Source organism: Mesocricetus auratus, unplaced genomic scaffold, assembly GCF_017639785.1.
Source record: "Mesocricetus auratus isolate SY011 unplaced genomic scaffold, BCM_Maur_2.0 Super-Scaffold_100013, whole genome shotgun sequence".
Classification (NCBI taxonomy): Eukaryota; Metazoa; Chordata; class Mammalia; order Rodentia; family Cricetidae; genus Mesocricetus; species Mesocricetus auratus.
Genome location: NW_024429196.1, coordinates 37,631,664 through 37,644,121, shown reverse-complemented (window position 1 = coordinate 37,644,121; position 12,458 = coordinate 37,631,664). Strand labels below are relative to the sequence as shown.

Below are 12,458 nucleotides of genomic sequence, written 5' to 3'. Positions count from 1 at the left end.
TTCCCGTTTCAGAGACTGTGACCCACATACGTCCTCACCTTAGGGGAGGAGTCTCTTGTCTTCAGCAGAATCTGGTAGTTGAGGGGTTTCCACATGGAGTCATCTGCCACGGCCACAGAGAATTGTGCGATGCAGGGTACTAGGTGCTTTGTCACCCGTTCTTGGAACCGCTCTTCTCCTCCAAGCCTATTTTCCAGCTGGGAAGAGAGACACATGGGTGTAAGCAATAGACCACATTTTCCTTGTGCAGGAACACACCCTTGGTGTGTGTTTTACTACCTTTCATAACATTAGCAGGCTCAAAAAGTAGGTTCCCCTACCCTAATTTTGTCTCTATAGCCAATTTCTTCCCTCTGGAGCTCAAATAACTACAAAAGGCCTTAGCATCAAGCACTCTCTCTGGAAGATTTGGGAGGGGTACTTTCCTGTGGGGGCAACCATGCCCAGTGAGGTTCAGTTGATGGTGAACATAACTTCTCAATGGATAAACACAATGAAATCCTATTTCTTTCCTTTTGAAAAATTCCCAAGTATAACTCAATGAATACCACAATGAAGACAAATCATTCCATGAAAATCCATTTTTGCATAATATTTTCATAATGGATCTCTCCCCTAAAAAAACACCTTATAAAAAAGCCTTGCTAGCTACCATGTAGCACACACAAAACTGCAAATACCAGTCCAGGCAGTGACCAGACTATCCAGGAGGTTACCTGATCCACTAGGGGCATCATCAAGGCTTCTGCTCGCTCTTTGCTCATGAAATTCTGGGTGTCGAAAAGGAAGATCTTGTACAAGCAGTTTAAGATAAACTGCAACAACAAGCAGCACTTTTCAGGGTCCTGTTCAGAGTCAAAAAACGCTTCATCTGCATGCAGGGAAAGAGTACAAGTGGAAAACACGACTCAGTTCCTGGTGTGTAGGAACACTGCCACAATTACAATCTGAAGAGACTGGAAATGACCTAGAAGCTGTAAAAGGTGGAACTACAAACTGGCCTTTCAGATATGGGGCTCTTCTTCACAGTGAAGACTGCGATGCTTAGTTGGGCAAGTTCAGTCACTTCAGCTGCTTACTAGCTGGGGATAGACCAATCCAAACCCAGGGATGGAACCCACAATCTCACCTATATCAGGAAAACACTCTACCAACGAACTGTCTCCAGTCTCAAATTTACTATTACAAAGTCATTACCAATAATGAGTAATAATTCCACTTTATTCTTTCTCTGTGTCAACTGACTACTGTTTGTTCTAATAGAAAATACAATAAAGTAAAACTTCACCATCCTTAGCAGAAAAGCCAAGGGACATTTAAGTCTTTTCTGAGCTCCACGTCTCATGCTAACTGCCCATGTCAGACACACAGGGTTGGCCCAAAGGAGTTACCAACCTGTTTTGGAGATGTTTACTTGGTTCAAGGTGTCTGCAAAAGGTTTCACCAAGTGGCCAGCAAACAGAGTGAAAAGGCCTTTCAATTTCTCAGCAATGCAGTTGGTCAGATTGTAAAATGTCAGCAGCCTGTCCTTCGGGGCATCTTGTGTCTTGGCCCAATCATACAGCTACAACCATGAGAGAACAGCGATGTCATCTACTTGCCCTACTACTTACAGTAAGCAGGAGATGCAGGGAAGTAGCCTCACCTTGAAGAAGAGAGGCCTGAATGTGACCTCTGAGAGCTTCACCACCATGGCCACTAGACAGTCAATGATCCAACTTTCCGTTTTCCCAACTTCCTCTAGATCATCCTGAAAATGAAGGAACTAATTAGACAGCGTGGCCTAAATGCTTTGGCAAGGACAAATGCTGCAGAGCTGATGTTTATCTGCCTCTTGCACAGACAGGGAGATGACAGCTTTAGGGCATGGGGAGTAGAGACCAGCTCACCTCTGAGTGCTGTGCCCGGAAGTCCAGGGCACCCAGGAAAAAGGTTGTCAGTTCAGATTGGTGAGACAAGAGCTCTTCCTTCTTCATCACCCCAATGTGCTCTTGCAAGATGCTCATAAATGGGCCCATGTGATTCTACCATGAATGCAGCAAAGAATAAAATTTTATTTGTCTTAGAGCTTAGTACATCCTCATAGGAGGTGAATGATGCCATGATTGCAGAAGGGAACATCCCACATTTTAGTACCACCTTCTCCCTCCAAAGTCCAACAGTCAACATGACCTCACCTTCCAGCTCTTCTGGATCTGCTTGAAAGTCTTGCTAATGGCTGGCAGTAGAACTCGAGGTGAGAGCGTAGTGGCTAGGGTCTTTTTAAGAGATGTCAGGCGGATGTTAGCTTGTGAGGCAGGACCCATTTCGCTAGTGATTTTCTCTAGGTGAATCACCTGTAGGAACATGAAAAACAGTGCCTGAGGGCACTGGACTGGGCTGACAACCACTCTCACAGAAAGGCTGGGTGATGGCATGCAGTCAGCTCACGTGACAGAGCATGGGATTTTAGAGCAAACTGACTGTCTGCAGATAAAACTCGTAGACGCTCATCCTAACTGGAAGCTGGGAGGGTGAACAACGAGCACAGACACACAAAGGCTCTGGGCCTGATGATGGTTTTCCTCCAACTAATGTTTTCCTCGACAAAAACAGCTTAGGATGATCCCAGCAGCCCAGCTCCCTTGTAAGAGACAGCAACTCTGCTGGGCGGTGGTGGCGCACGCCTTTAATCCCAGCACTCGGGAGGCAGAGGCAGGCGGATCTCTGTGAGTTCGAGGCCGGGCTGGACCGACAGCCTCCAAAACAATACAGAGAAACCCTGTCTCGTAAAAACAAAAACAAAAACAAAACAAAACAAAAAAAAACAAAAACAAAAAAAAAAAAAAAAGAGAGAGAGAGAGAGAGAGAGAGACACCAATGCTGAGCCCCAGGTTGGTGAATGTCAAGTCACTAGCACAACGACAGTCAAGACTCAGCTTTACAAATGGCAATTGATCACACATTAGAATGGTAATAACCCCTGTCAACACGAGGCTGACACTCATGGGTATTTTCAATCAAAAATGCCACTTGCCTAGCGTGTGCTGACGGACACCCTATAGTGGAGGAAGCCCACTGTATGAAATACCTTACAGTTAAGAAAGCTTTCCCATCAAAACCACAGCATACTGGTTTCCGAAAGTAACAGTAGGCACTCTGTCTGCCATTCCCAAAGATCTGAGGTAAATAAAAGCAATACATTCTATACTGCTGAAAAACAGAGTCACCCTACTAAAAAAAAAAAAGGACCCTTGCCTGTTAGTTCCATGATGAAGCAGAAGGGACCATGAGAGAAAGACACATATTCAACAAACAGAATAGTGTCTCACAGTAATGAAAAAGGAGCCAGTAAAAGGACTGAGTGGGTAAAACAGTTTCCCTTGCCACCCTGTGTAGCAAATCATAGTTGAGCAAAGCCTACCTGGGTCAGCAGTCCTTCCAGGTAGGGGCTGATGAAGTGTGGGAGAGTCTCAACAACTTTGTGCAGGGCAGCCAGGACACTGAGCAGGCAGACCTCGCTGTGGACCAACTCACTGGTGTTCTTCATGGCTGTCAGCAGCGATGGCATCAGACTGGCAAGAAGGAACAGTGCATTAGAGCAGCTTTGCACCTCAGACACACACTGAAGGAAGCTGGGGACATGAAGAAAGCCCTCAGCCAGCTGTGCTTGCTACAACACTGAAACCCACAGCATGCCGAATACTGCCTACATATTTTACACTACTCTGTGCAAGAAATCCTTGGTGCCAACAGTGCTGACACACTGGTAACTACTGAAGAATGTTTTTCAATTACAGAACATGTGCTAGGTGTCAAGACTGTGTACAAAGTATGGCAAGCCCTATAAGAGAAACCCTGAGGAAATACCCCAGCATCATAGATGGTAGGGTTTTAAGATAAGTAACCAGCCATAGCTGCACAGCTGGTTATTGTCATAGCCAACAGCAGAGTCAGAGCATGGTGCTTCCCGCTGTGGCAGCAAAAGGCTGCTCTGGCCATGCTTCTCAATGGGGAGTTACACCATGGCGCCCCAAGCACACTGATGCCACAAAGGAAGAACATCACCAAGCAATGTGTCTGAAGGTCACGGTAATGGTGCACTTTCCACTGAGAAGATCAATTCTTTCATGAGTCTTATTTTCATGTACTTTCTATTCAAGAAGCCACAAAGTCCGAAAGGCATTTCCCCGTTACTGCTGTAGTGGCTCCTGCTCCAAGGTACCTGGGAAGCTGAGGGATGGCCAGCGCTTCCAAAGTGGAGGTCACCTCTGCTATGCATAGCAGGGCGCTTCCCAGGACATTTTTCTCCTCTTTTTTCTCTGGTGCTATCAGCTGCACTGCAGCACTCAGAACTGGTATGAAAGGCTCTCGGTTCTCTGCTCCAAAGTTCTTGCATAGGAGCTTTAGGGTGTACAGGGCTGTCTGTCTGTTAATCGCTTGTTCGTCTTCTTCCTCTTTTTTCTTATGCTGCACAATGGCCAGAAGGACTGGAACCAGTTTTAGAAAGCCGTGAACCTAAAGAGGCAGCCAAAATGACCAATTATCAGAACCACAAGAAGGCCCAGTCTCCTTTCTTATCTTCCCTGCTTTGGTCTGTTTGATCTGATCAAAATGCAGACTAAGTCCCAAGCCACACAGCTACATTTGAGTGTCTGTTCCTCCCCAGTACCCAGTGTAGCAACATTAGCTAGGGTCTTGATCATGTTAAATAAGTGTTCTATCATGGAGGTCCACCAGCCCTCTTTTTGCATTTGACTTTTAAGACAGGGTCTCACTAAGCTGCCCAGACTGATCTTGAACTACTATGCAGTCTGGACAGGGCCTGAACTTCAGAGTCTCTTGTCTTGGTCTCCTAAGTGTCACTAGGCCTAATTCCATCTACGTTCCTTACTGCTAAGCAAATAAATATGCTGTCTGACCTACTTCTGATCCATACATAGCATCCCAATGAGAAAACATCAAAATATGCTGCACGGTCACAGCAAGCAGAAGTGCATTGAGCTGAATCCCATCCTCTGACCTTCTTTAACACATCTATAGCATGAGAATGAACAACATATCTCTGTCTCCGTCTCTCTCTCATAAACACAGTATGCCAACCCAGATAGCAATATCCTTCCACTTACTTTAAATGGTGTACCTGAGAACTGTTTGGGGAGTTAGATGCAGCTCTGTAACAAGCAGAGGGAGGGATATGGGTTTGCAAACTTACTGTTTTCTTCTTCCAGAATGTGTTCTGCTGCAGCTTGTTATTCAAAAGATCAAGAGCTTTCCTACGAACAGATGGCAGGGGGTTGCCCACCAGCCCTCTAACCACAGAGACAAATGTTTCTGTGGGCAGTAAGGCATTGACCTATAGAGAAGGGAACATTTAACACAAAAGGGGAGAAAGAGAAAGTCAATTCTGTAATACAGAGTTTTTATTATTTTGACAGAAAGTATACCTATGTAGTCCAAGCTGGCCTTGAACTCAGATTTGAGTGCTGGGACTAAAGGCATATATCACAATATACAACTCATACTCTTGTTTTTTATAAGCTCTGTGGTACCAGTCATATTCATACATGCTTTCTTATATAATTCTTACCACAGTTCTCAATTAGTTATTACTAATCACACACAAAACTGAAAATCCCACACTAAAAGCAAGTAAACGGCTCCAGGCCATGCCCTAACTTTAAAGCCAATTATTTATGTATTACATCTAAGTGGGCTTTTATATTATCCCATTTGAGTAAAGCAGAACATTACATATACATGATCAATGCTTCATCAGATTTACTGAGGCGCATGTTCTCATCACTGGTAGGGAAACACTTTTCAGACAAGTTTGTTTCTAGACATTCAGAGGTCCCAACAAGAAAAATGATCTTTCTCATATCAAGAAAAGATGTAAGTGTATTGTTAAAAGTGGAAGTTTAAATTAAATAATCCTGCAATGGCATAAAAACTAGCAACAAACATAACTAAGGAGAAAAGTGAAAGACTACCTTATCCAGCATGTCGTAAGATTTGCTGAGTAGGGCTCGCCAAAACTTCACAGTCAGTTTGTCTGCGTTCTTTTCCATAGACTGTGCTACTGTGTTAATGTAGCCCAGTACTATTTCTAGCAACCTAAAACAGAGACACGCTCAGAAAAGGCAACTAAGTATTTTAGAATTACTTCAGAGGGACAGAAGAGGCAGGGTCATCACTAGATAGAGGATAAGCAGTCCAGGGAATCTTCACTCTGGTTTGGAGCAAGGTATTCAGGGCAAATAATATCTTCAGCCAGAATGAAAAAGCTTGTGCAAAGTGGCAGTAAACGTGGTCAGTGTGTCTGTTACGTTCTTCCAGTTCCTCTGTGTTGGGGGAAATCCTATGTATCTGTCAATAAAGCACTGTTTTTGGCCAATAGGGAACCAAGATAGGTGGGACTAGGAGTCCAGGAGAACTCTGGGAAGCAGAAACACAGAGAGTCAAGATGTAATGCCATGGGGTAGGAAGCCCAGAAACCTCTCCAGTAAGAGAAATGCTTAGATTAGTAATTATGGGATAAATACTTAAGTCAGAGCTAGCCAGTAAGAAACAAGCAAGGCCAACAGCTTCATAATTAATATAGCCTCTTGTGTGTTTATTTGGGACTGATGTGGCTCTGGAACCAGGCTGGCAGGAAGGCTTTTTTCTATTTACACCTCTGCAAGTCTGAATTATTCCCAAAAAGTAAAAAAAGAACAAACATACCTCTGCTCAAAGCCGTGTAGGATCTTAGGACCACCACTTTCAACCACCTACAAATGAAAGAAGCTCATGAGAATAGTATAGATGCTGATGATGAAGTCATTTGACGTAGGTTAAAGAAACAGACTATTTCCACAAACCTTCCCCTGAAACTTATCAAGTTACAGGTTAATTAAGTTCAGATCACCTTCATTGGCTGCAGTCACTTAATTGGGTTTGCATATCTACAAAGCAAAGTTAAGATTCAGAAAAACACAGCAGCGAGCAATGCTTCTTTTATGGAAATCTGACCCTGTGAGCCCATCCAGATATGGAAACAGCTATGGTCCACCATGTAACTGCTGCCTGGTCCACCCTTCCTGTACCAGACCAAAGGCAGCCCGATTCTGTCATTAAGTTTCTAAACGAGCCTGGGCAGTGCAGCACATGCCTTAAATCCTAGCACTCTGGAGGCTGGCCTGAATGTCCTGGAATTTGTGCTGTAGAGACTAGGCTCTGTTTAGAAACTTAATGGCAGAGAAACCCTGTCTCAAAAACCAGTCAACCAACCAAACAAACAAACAAAAAAACCCCAACCTCTCCAAAAATCCAAACCAAACCAAAAGTTTCTATACAGCACATACATCAGATTATTAAGACCAGTGTTTGGAAACCAATCTTGTTCTAGTATCTTCAGTCCAGTGATACACGCTGTTCCTCTGTAGATACATTTAATCATTTCCCTCTACTGCTAGATAATTAATGTCCACTTTTTCCTCTCATAGATTGAATACCACCCCTTACCTAAAATGCTTGAGATGAGACCTGTTTCAACTTCAATTTTTTTTAATTTTGGAAAATTTGCATACAAATGATAGTGATGGGACACATGTCTAAACATGAAATTACTTTATTGCATGAAGGTAATTTCATGCTGTATTTCTCGTGTGCTTCTGTTTTGATGGTGACCTGACACATGAGGTCAGGTGTGCAATTTCCTACATACAGTGTCAAGCAAGTAGTTTCAAAAGTTTTCAAGCATTTCTGCCAAGTTCAGATTAGGGATGTTCTGCACTAATAAAGTTTGAGAACGTTTTTATATCTCCTAAGCATCTGGGCAGGCTTTACTCACCTCTGACCCCACTGCAATCTCCCAAATGCTTGTTTTCTGAAGTGGCTGCCTATGCACACACACACTATCCACCACTGCACGTCTTGTCTGTAGCCTTGCATCTCTTGGTGTGAACGGCTTTGCCATTTCTGCCCCTTTGGTTAGCAACAAGGTGGCTTCTCATTCAGCCTACATTTCGTGCTTTGCTCACTAGGGCACTTGAATGTACCAAGTACTAACTAGCCATTTGTGCTTCCTTGTAAACAAAACTCTATTTTCTGCGAGTGTTGTAATGGAAACATGTTTACCTACAAAATGCAATAATCTAAGCCTGTAGCTTTCTTTCTACTTTGCTTATGGTAGTATTTTGTTGAATCAAAGTTTGAAAGAAAAATTATTTCTCCTTTGATCACAATATTGTTCTCCTTGCTTTTCTTTTAAAGGTTCTAGGTGCTGCTTTTCACATCAGAGTTTCTACTATATCTAAAATTATTTGATGTTCATGATGTGAAAGCAGACCCACTTTTCCCTGTAAATAGAAACAAACCCTGCCAGCATTAGTACTTGAACAGTTTTCTTTGTGGTTTGTAAACCTGCTATTTTTCCTGTCTACCTCCACATAGGTGTATTTCTCAGTTTGGTGGTCAGTCTACTGACTCATCTGATTACTCTTTCTCTAGCATTTTGCTTAAGCCTCCCCACATCAAGGTCATTTTTTAAAAAGTTAACTGGGGAGTGCATCCTCATGTGCTTCTGCTGAGCGCATCCTGACTGGGTCTCACCTCTGGTGGATAGTGTCCAACAGGTCTGCATGGAGAAGTGTACTGTTCTTCCATTATCTTTCTAGGCATGCCTCAGTTCACAAGACATTTGCCAAGCTTAAACACTGTTCTTTGGCAAAAGCAAGATCACGTTTAGCATAAACACACTTAAAGAACACATCACCTTTTTAAGGAAATGATTAGAAGCCAGGAGCTGGGCCATGAAGGACACTGATAAATATTTAAAATGCCGAAGTTGCTTGCTTGTGTGAGTGTCCACCTTAAAAATTGGTAACATTTCTTCTTGTACTTCATTCTTACTAGATACTGTCTTGGGAGTAGCTTCTGAAAAACAGCAACAAAATAGATAACTTTATTCATCTTCAAGGACTAATTTGCCCACTTAGCTTTTGGTGTAGCATGGTGAGCGGAACACCGTCTCAAAGGGAACTGTGCTTGGTTAGGATAGCAAACTGCCAGAGCAGGGAGCAATGTGAGCACATTCACCAACAGGCCTGAGGAGAGTGGGTCAGCCAAAGCAGGAAAATACAACAAAACAGGAAAGTGGAGACAATCAGACATCCTGGCTCTGGACGAGATCCTGAGGGCTAAAGCCCAGAGGCTGAAGAAGGACACCTCCACCTGAAACACTGGTCTAAAAGCTTAAGATGTGTATCTCAGAACTTCAAACTTCCATTATAGCTAAGAGTGTTAGAGGTACAGTGGTCAGGGGTCTCTGGTACACCACTTAAAATCCATAGTTCTTGGCTTTCTATGGCTACACTAGGGTTCCAAGGGCTGCCCCATTCTTTCTGCTCTTCCTCAGCTCTCAGATAAGATGGTAACCAACCTCTGACCTGTGCTTACCTTCTTTTTCCTCTGGTAGCTTTTCTAGATACTGGAGGATATGCATCAAGCTCTGGATCTGATGCTGGACACTGAATTCACAACAGACGGAAATCCAGAACTCAGTGTCTGCCTCTAAAATAGCATCCTGTTTGGAAAGAAAGGGGAAAGGTCACAAAACTGCCCAACAAGCACACAGTAAGCATACATTAAGGACACACCCAGAACACATCCTTCAGTAGAAGGTGCTTTTCCCTACGAGCTGTCACCAGATGAGAGTTGTGAACTCCTGCAGTAAAGCAGCTATTTAAAGAACTATACAGGAGCCCAGGACACCATGCAGCAAGACCTCAGAGGAACATCACAGGATGGCTGAGGTACAAGAGGTGTTTGCCTTTTTCCAGGACCATCAATTTTGGATCTGTAAACTCTGACTCTTCCAAATGACCCGCTAGGTTCTCCTAGCCACGGCAGGCAGTTTTCAGAGACCCTGTTTCAACATCTCACTCTGCTGGGCTTAAAAGAGAACCACTGGCGAGGCTCCAGACTCATTTCTTAGAAAAAGTCAAGGGCCAGTTGCTATTTAAAGATGTCTGGGTTTACACATTCTAAAAGCTTAAAGAAAACCAGAAACTGGGGGCTGGAGAGATGGCTCAGTGGTTAAGAGCACTGTCTGCTCTTCCAAAGATCCTGAGTTCAATTCCCAGCAACCACATGGTGGCTCACAACCATCTGTAATGAGATCTGGTGCCTTCTTCTGGCCTGCAGGAATACATGAAGGCAGAATACTGAATATATAAGAAATACATCTTTTAAAAAAGAAAAGAAAATCAGAAACTATTTTGAAAAGGCTTCTGGACAAGTACTGCCAAATAATGCACATTAAGCAGGCTGGTTCCATACGTAAGCTAAACAATACCCCAAAGCCCATGTGATACCACCCCATTCCTTCTTTATCATCCCACCAATATTCAGACCTTTTCTCCATAAGCAGCCACCAGCACTGTTTTAGTGACATACTGCTCAAAAAGCAGGACGAGGAGAATCCACAGGAATTTTTCTGCACCTAGTGTGTCAACAAGCTGAACAAGGATGGGCAGGCGCCTGTGCTCCGGCACGTGTGGAAGTGCATCCACAAATACACCAATGATTTTCACCACAATCTCTTCAACATTTCTAGTGACTTCTAGAGAGTCTCCAGTATCAGACTGCAAAAGATCAAGCAGGGAACTGAGTAAGCACAAACAACCTTCTTCAAAAGCAGCTTGCAGAGGGATTAGGCCTCTCAATGAAAGCTCAGGGAGTGTCTGTCTATCTCAGGTATTACTTGGCTCTGAGGTGATACAGCACACATAAGGTGCTGGCTTTGTCTCCCCGGAGTTACCATCTGTATAAAACAAGATGCACACACAAGGAACAGGAGGCAGGAAATGACAGACAGCTGCAGAGCATCCTCGTATGGGCAGAATCTAAGAAAGCACAGCACAGAGAAAGCCAATAGCTTCCCACTGCTTCCAGAGCCAAGCTCAACACATTTTACTCTGGTACCCACGATTAAAACAAAGTGACCGAGTGAGAGAATGAATTAAAGAACTGAAAGACTAACCCCCAATGCCCTCTAATAATGTCAACAATTCCCTGCTAACCTGCATTGCCCCTCTTCACACACACACACAGTGCATACACTCTTTCCCATACTACAGATGGCTCTCATATTTCAGTACAAACACTGCCCTCCCTTTTATTGGTTCAAATCCTGCTTCTTATGATTTTTTCTGGTTCTTAGACCATGCAGACATTTCCTTATTCTCAACTCTTTAGCATTTACTTATTCCTTTGGCAAACAATGTGTGTATACACACAGAAACATACGTTAGGCATACACCCCACAGATATTGATGTAGTGAACACAGGAAACTCCAAACTGACACCATGAATTAAAAGGAAACAATGTGAATATATTTATCTCCAGAACAGTCAAAAGCATGACAAATGATATTAAAAAGTGGGGGTAACAAATAACCACCCTTTTTTGTATGAAGCTCCTTTTCATTTTTCATATTTGTCTCTCACTAGCAAAGACTACATTCTGAGTTTTGGCTCTCAGACCACACTGTAAAAACCTGTGTTAAATCGCAATCTAATAATTTGACATTGTAGCTGTAAAAGTTCTTTCCTAATTTTTTTTTTTTTGTTGTTGTTGTTGTTTTTCAAGACAGGGTTTCTCTGTATTGTTTTGGAGGCCGTCCTGGAACTAGCTCTTGTAGACCACAGAGATTCACCTGTGTTTGCCTCCCAGAGTGCTGGGATTAATGGCATGTGCCACCACCACCCAGCTCCTATTTTTCCTTTATTATATTCTTGATCTAAAAAGTTCATTATCAAATTATAAAACAGTCAATATAAATTTAACCATTTTGTTAACTTGTAAGCCCATTTGTTGGCTTTACCTTTGTAAAATTCAGGACACAGAAGAATCTGAGTGCTTCCAAACTGGCATTTACACAAAAATAGTAAAAAATTAAAAAAGTAACAATAATGGTGGTATCCAAACAGCTTACCTGAATAAGTGCTGGAATGACCATTTTCACTGTCTTGCTAATAACTTGAAAACTATAAGCATCATCTAGGCGCATGACATTGGCTCCCATGAATGTGAAGATAGACATGATATTGTGAAGAACTTTATCCTGAAATAAAGCACAAATTGTCATCATTTTTCTATTTTAAATACTGAAGGTTTATTTTTAAAAAATCACTAATAAAACCAGAACTATCTTTCCTCAAAAATAAGGCAAGGGTCTGGGGCTAGGGCTATAGCTCAACAGCAGAGCGCCTGCTCAGTGTTAATGCCCTATATCACCAGAAATAAAAACACACAAAAATAGGTAGATCTTAAGTTTTCAAACATACAAATGGTCAAAGTACCTAAGAATAAAGAGATATGCAGCACCATCCATAACTGGGAGCCTGTGGTGTCAAAATGATAAAACACACTTTGCATCCACTGCAGTGGCTAGGAGTTCTACACTGGGATGGCTGTCACTTCTTCATGAGCT

At 42.8% G+C, this 12,458-nt stretch overlaps 1 protein-coding gene across 2 annotated transcripts in view; it reads right to left on the bottom strand.

Annotated features, from left to right (window-relative positions):
• Heatr1 (HEAT repeat containing 1) overlaps nucleotides 1–12,458 on the bottom strand; it is a 46,949-nt gene that overhangs the window by 2,229 nt on the left and 32,262 nt on the right. For both annotated transcript variants that reach the window (XM_021228188.2, XM_005071785.4), the window contains exons 30-44: nucleotides 11,961–12,089; nucleotides 10,377–10,607; nucleotides 9,421–9,547; nucleotides 8,738–8,898; nucleotides 6,706–6,752; nucleotides 5,973–6,096; nucleotides 5,195–5,335; nucleotides 4,205–4,497; nucleotides 3,404–3,554; nucleotides 2,178–2,336; nucleotides 1,890–2,024; nucleotides 1,646–1,750; nucleotides 1,396–1,564; nucleotides 717–871; nucleotides 39–197 (exon numbers count right to left, since the gene is read on the bottom strand). In XM_021228188.2, coding sequence (XP_021083847.1) covers nucleotides 39–197; nucleotides 717–871; nucleotides 1,396–1,564; nucleotides 1,646–1,750; nucleotides 1,890–2,024; nucleotides 2,178–2,336; nucleotides 3,404–3,554; nucleotides 4,205–4,497; nucleotides 5,195–5,335; nucleotides 5,973–6,096; nucleotides 6,706–6,752; nucleotides 8,738–8,898; nucleotides 9,421–9,547; nucleotides 10,377–10,607; nucleotides 11,961–12,089 — 2,286 coding nt within the window. The remainder of the gene's footprint in view (nucleotides 1–38; nucleotides 198–716; nucleotides 872–1,395; nucleotides 1,565–1,645; nucleotides 1,751–1,889; nucleotides 2,025–2,177; nucleotides 2,337–3,403; nucleotides 3,555–4,204; nucleotides 4,498–5,194; nucleotides 5,336–5,972; nucleotides 6,097–6,705; nucleotides 6,753–8,737; nucleotides 8,899–9,420; nucleotides 9,548–10,376; nucleotides 10,608–11,960; nucleotides 12,090–12,458) is intronic.